The sequence below is a fragment of the Pseudophryne corroboree genome, chromosome 2, assembly GCF_028390025.1.
Source record: "Pseudophryne corroboree isolate aPseCor3 chromosome 2, aPseCor3.hap2, whole genome shotgun sequence".
NCBI lineage: Eukaryota > Metazoa > Chordata > Amphibia > Anura > Myobatrachidae > Pseudophryne > Pseudophryne corroboree.
In genome coordinates, this window is record NC_086445.1 from 857,775,686 (window position 1) to 857,781,685 (window position 6,000).

Genomic DNA, 6,000 nt, shown 5'->3' on the forward strand with positions numbered 1-6,000 from the left:
AACCTAACCCTACCACTCCCGCAGCCTAACCCTAATCCTCCCTCCCCGCAGCCTAACCCTGACCCCTTCACCCCGCAGCCTAACCCTAACCCTCCTCTGGTGGGCCTAACCCTCATTCTACCTCCCCGCAGCCTAACCCCAACCCTTCCCCTCGCAGCCAATCCCTAACTCTCCCTATACCCCCACCCCACACACACTGCACGGCTTACCTCTCTGGCGGCCCGTGCAAGCATCGTTCAGGATGCCAGGATATCGATGAATTTTGGGATTCTGGCGTTGGCATTCCCAGTAATGTTGGGATTCTGGCATCTGCATTTCAACTGCTGGGATCCCGAATGCCAGGATCTTGACCGTATCCCAGATTTAGTAATAGATGGCTGTTGTTGTGGTTTCCTATCTGCCTACAGTCAAAATACCCCCATGCCAAAGCCATGCGATTGCAAAAGGGGACATGGCCTCATGTCCGGACACCCATTTACATTACTTCAGGGTCCCGGAGATGCTGGACTGCTCCCAGAGACTGTCTGGCTGCACTGCCTGCCAGCTCCAACACTGTGACAGGAGTGGTCCTCACCACCCTAGTGACGCCACTGCCATCCTCAACTCATTGTATGCTAGTTTCAGATACAAACTATAGTATTTACTATCCTGTAATTTTGAGTCTGGATACTACAGCTCCATTCAATAAACCAAACTCTACAATTTATTATTTATTTAAAGGGGTATTACAATTTCCCTGGTAAACGCTGACCAGTGTACCTGGAGGGTTCAGTGCTACTCACCCTTGGGCTGGTCATCTTTAGTTGAAGGGGTATGATTGTTTTTTTCAGGCTGCCCATTAGAGGACAAGTCCCAATGCTGAATTGCATTGGGCTTGTCAAAAATGGACATGGAATATTTATTTCTTTATTTCTGGAGAATCAGTTTGTATACCTCCCATATACTGTATAACAATCATGATGGCAGTTTTAAACCGTACAATTAAAAATCATGTACTTTGATGAGTAGTTCAGAGGCGGAAGTAGTGCCGCAGTGAAGGGGCCCGCAGCATTATACAGTGACTCATTTTATGCTGCTGTCGCCTGCTCGCCCATCCAGGGTCGGACTTGCCCACGGGGTAATCCCCGGTGGTCTCCACTGACTGAGGACTCACCCCCTCCTCTAGGTATCAGGTTCCAGACGGTGCACTTGAATTATACATTATACATGTTACCTTATACTGCGCAGGACTATGGGGTGTTTTCTACAGTGCATTGCTGGTATTATTCTGGTACACTATCATGCATGCAGTATTTACTATATATATATTTATCAAGGGGCCCAGCCCATGCACTCTCTAATGGTTAACCAAGCCTCTAAGCATGGCCTCTACCACTGCATTCCCCCAGTGGGGCTCCCGTCCCTGCTCCAAGCCGCCAGAGGTCAGACGCCAATATTAGAGTAAGAGTAAGAGTAAGCAGCGAATCAGTCAATCAATGACAGTCCAGCCAGAGGGAGAGGAAGGGCCGCAATCCCTTCTCCTCCCAGCCCCTCCGCTCACCTCTCCCTATTGCTCCGACCCTGGCTTCCTGTCTACTAAGGCTGTCCATGTGGACAGCGCTGGGGATCTGATGCCACGTGACAATCCCTGGCGTAAAATCTAAGGAACATCAACGCTGCAGTTCTGGGCCTAAGTAATTAAATTAGAATATATTAGTCACTCACTGCCAATCACTCTCACACTGGCGTCACTCACTGCCTCTTTCTGTCACCCTCTACCTGACACCTACTGGCACTCACACTGAACCTGGCATCACTCGCTGCCTCTCTCTGTAATCCTCTGCCTGGGGTCACCCACTGTCTCTCTCTCTCTGCCTACCTCTCCCTGTCACCCACTGCCAGTCACACTCTTTCTGGCATCAGTCATGGCCTCTCTCCTTCACCCTCTCCCTCTCACCCACAGCCAATCACACTCTCCATGGCATCATCCACTGCTACTCTCCGTCATCCTCCCCTTTCACCCACTGCCAGTCACACTCTCCCTGGTGCCACCAACTGCCTTTCTCCATCACCCTGCCATCACCCACTGCCTCTGTTTATCACACTCTCCCTGGCATCACCCACTGCCTCTTTCCATAACCCTCTCTCTGGTGTCATCCACTGCCTCTCTCCATACTCTATCCCTGTCTTACACTGCCAATCACACTCTCCATGGCATCATCCGCTGCTACTTTCCGTCATCCTCTCCTGTTACCCACTGCAAGTCACACTCTCCCTGGTGTCAGCCACTGCCTCTCTCCGTCACCCACTGCCAGTCACCCTCTCCCTGCCATCACCCACTGCCTCTGTCCATCATTCTCTCCCTGGCATCACCTACTGCCTCTTACCATAATCCTCTCATGGTGTCACCCACTGCTTCTCTCCACACTCTATCCCTGCTTTTCGCTGCCAGTCACACTCTCCCTGACATCACCCACTGCCTCTCACCATCACCCTCTGCCTGTCATACTTTCCCTGTCGTCACCCAATGCCTCTCTCCATCACACTATCCATCACCCACTTTCTGTCATCCTATCCCTGTCATCCACTGTCTGTCACCCTCTTCCTGGAATCACCCACTGCCGCTCTCTGTCACCCTCTCTCTGGTGTCATCCTCTGCCACTCTCTGCACCCTCTCCCTGTCACCTACTGCCATTCACACTCTCCCTGGCATAACCAACTGCTTCTTTCCATCACCCTCGCCCTGTCACCCTTGACCTTGCGTCACTCACTACCTCTCTCCATCACCCATTGCCTGTCACCCTCTCCCTGTCAACCACTGTCTTTCACTCTCTCCCTGGAATCACCCCCTGCTTTTCACTAGCGTCACCCACTACCTCTCTCCATCACCCTGTCCCTGTCACCCACTGCCTGTCACCCGCTCTCTGATATCACTGAATGCTTCTCTCTGTCACATTCTCCATCACCCACTGACTGTCACTCTCTCCCTGTCACGCACTACCTGACACTCCCTGTTACTTTCTGACAGTTACCCTCTCCCACCACTCACAAGTTTTGCCACTAGAGTAGTTTGACCTTTAGTAAATCGGGATGTAGTTATGTGACCACAACCTGCCCCACTCTAAATCCAACAGTCGGCATGCCGACTAGCAGGAACTATTCCCACTCATGGGTGTCCACGACACTACATCTTGAGACGGCTACATCCCGCCTCACTCTAAATCCCGACAGTTGGCATGCCAACTAGTAGGGACCATTCCCACTCGTGGGTGTACACGACACCCATAGAGTGGGAATACTCGCCACTGAGCTCGCATGGAGCTTGTTGCCCTCGAAACCCCCCTTCCTCCTCTCACCGGCATTCCGGGATCCTGCGGTCGTTATGCTGACCACCGGCATCCCCAGCGTCGGTCATGCATACCCAACCCCGTGAATCACTTGGTTTGCAAACTGTCTATGTAAGTGCACCAAAACCTTTGATGAAAACACAGGTTAATACATCTCCCATATGTTGGGTTGTTTTTTTGGGGGGTGTGGGGGGGATATGGAGCTCTTCTAAAATTGCTGTCTTTCTTCACGCTGCCTGTGGCCTAGCCTGCTTCATTAAATTGTCAGCCCTTTTTACTGTGATTGTAAGTACTGCATATGCATACCTCCCAACTTTTGGGTCAGGGCAGGAGGTGCACGTCCAAAATTGGGGGCGTGGCCTCATGATAATGGGGCATGACCTTGCGGTAAGGGGGTGTGGCCTCACTGCAAGCACTGTTTGTCACTATGGGGGCATGGACAGCGCTCAGTGAGCTTCTGGCCATGCCACCTGTCCCTCTCTGCCGGGAATAGATGCTGTACGCATGAGCATAGTATCTATTCCCCGCTGCTCTACTCAGAGCAGCGAGTGACAGGGGGGATCTCCCAACTGCCCCCCACCCACCCACCCACGGGACACTACGACCCGCGGGTGGGACAGTGGGACAGACTATGAAATATGGAACTGTCATGAAAGTTGGGAGGTATGCATATGTATTAACTGTAGGGGAGCCTTGGAGAGCAATAAAGTGTAAAGAGATCCCAACTGCCATGTTGCAGGCCGTGTTTGAAATATGACAGGAGGTGATTAGTTGGTAGTTTATCTCTCTCCAAGGCTTAGTACATCTGACCCTGTGTTAGAATAAAACAGCCATGCATTAAAAATTATTTCAAGCTAGTATCCACTTTGTGTAGAAAACGCATGATTACACAGAGAAATAGTATTCACTGTAGCTCACAGAAATACGATAATAAAAGTAAAAATATATAGGATTAGAGTCTTTCTATACATACAGTACATACTATTTTTCTTTGATAGTGTGTAGTTGTACTGATGCACTAGTGAGAGGCTTCTACTTAAGGCTGTAAAAAAAGTACTGTACAAATCACATTGTGCATTTTAGTAAACAAGCATTGTCAACATTTAATATAGATTGGAACACTGATGAACACCATGAAACTGGTATAACGGGAAAGTGTAAAAACTGTATAAACAATTATAGCTTACTGCCTATAGAGGAATTTAATTCATACTAGTAGGTGGGTCCAATGACAGCAAGGGCTTTATTAGAATTAATGAATGACTGTTAGCATAAAAGGGGGGGGGGGGGGGAGCGTTGTTTTCCCATTGAGCGTTGCAGCATAAATACAAGATAAATAATGAAATAAGCATGTAGCATGTTCTAAGTAAGTAAAACATTTTTACTGGTATTTTACATTCACACATTACTCTGAATTCAGACTACGTAGTGGTAAGTAAGGCAATCAGAGTCATCACGTATCCATGAATTAGTGGCTAATTAATTAATGAAGAAGAATATTTTATATGTTTATTTATCCACTTCGTTGTAATGTCTAAAGTGTCTCACACTGGTCTAGAGTATGCTATAATTTACATTAGTGCATTGTCTATATAAACAAGCCAATTTTATACAGTTTATTAAGATTGACTGGAAATTCTTGAAAAAATTATGAAATATCTGGTTTAAGTGCAGATTAAATAATACTTTGTATATAAATGACACTGTGATATTTAGGAATGTGGAGAGTACACTTTATAATTTTGGGGAAATATAAATTTTTAATTTGTCAGACTGTCATCAATACAGGTGCAATGATTTTATCCCATAGTATAATGTACAGATCCTGATCTGCAGATACAATAGAAGCTACATAAAATGTACAGCATTCAGCACAGTCACACATCACATTAATATACAGTAAAGAGAAAGGAGATCTTACCCCACTAGATAAGCCAGAATGGACAGCTGAATAACACGGAATAAAATCCCCACCTTTTTGTTCTTGGCAATGACATATTTTTCAGTCTTATAGTCAAAGAGTGACAGGAACAAGCCTTTCCAAGCGACCTGCCCCATTCTGTCTGCTCACATTGCAGCAGTAAGAGAGACAGAAAGGAAGGGAATGCAGCCCTGATTCAGCCACCGCGTTCTGTCCTGAAACATGATGAGAAACAAACAGCTGAGTCTTGTGCTACTGCTCTCTGCCTGCACAGCCAGAGCAGCACAGTAGCTCCATCACCTGTGTAGGGGACATCCTGGTGTCATTGTCAGAACATCACTCAGACTGTCAGAGCCGTAACTAGACATTTTGGTTAGAGATGAGCGGGTTTGGTTCCCTGAGAACCGAACCCTACCGGACTTCACTACCCGAGCCTGGATCCGAGTCAGGCTCGGGTTTTCCTGCCTGACTCGGAAACCAGAACGAGGCAAAATGTCATCATCCCGCTGTCGGATTCTCGCGCGGTTTGGATTCCATATAAGGAGCCGCGCGTCGCCGCCATTTTCACTTCGGCATTGGAGAGTGTAGAGAGAGAATGTGTCTCCGTCCTCAGTGTCCTGCATCAGTTCAGTGGTAGTGTCTTGTGCTGCATCAATCCAGTCACAGTGGATGTGTCCCCTGCTGCTGTATATCCAGTTCTGCTGTATAAGTCCAGTCCAGTGGTGCTGTGTTGCGCTGCATCAGTCCAGTGGT

General features: G+C 48.0%; 1 protein-coding gene across 2 annotated transcripts in view; it reads right to left on the bottom strand.

The window, feature by feature from the left end:
* P2RX5 (purinergic receptor P2X 5) overlaps window positions 1-5,665 on the bottom strand; it is a 332,606-nt gene extending 326,941 nt beyond the window's left edge. The window contains exon 1 of one of the 2 annotated variants that reach the window (XM_063955830.1): window positions 5,248-5,665. In XM_063955830.1, coding sequence (XP_063811900.1) covers window positions 5,248-5,384 — 137 coding nt within the window. In that variant the 5' untranslated portion in view covers window positions 5,385-5,665. The remainder of the gene's footprint in view (window positions 1-5,247) is intronic. The other variant, XM_063955831.1, reaches the window with a different exon arrangement.
* Window positions 5,666-6,000: the final 335 nt, after the last annotated feature.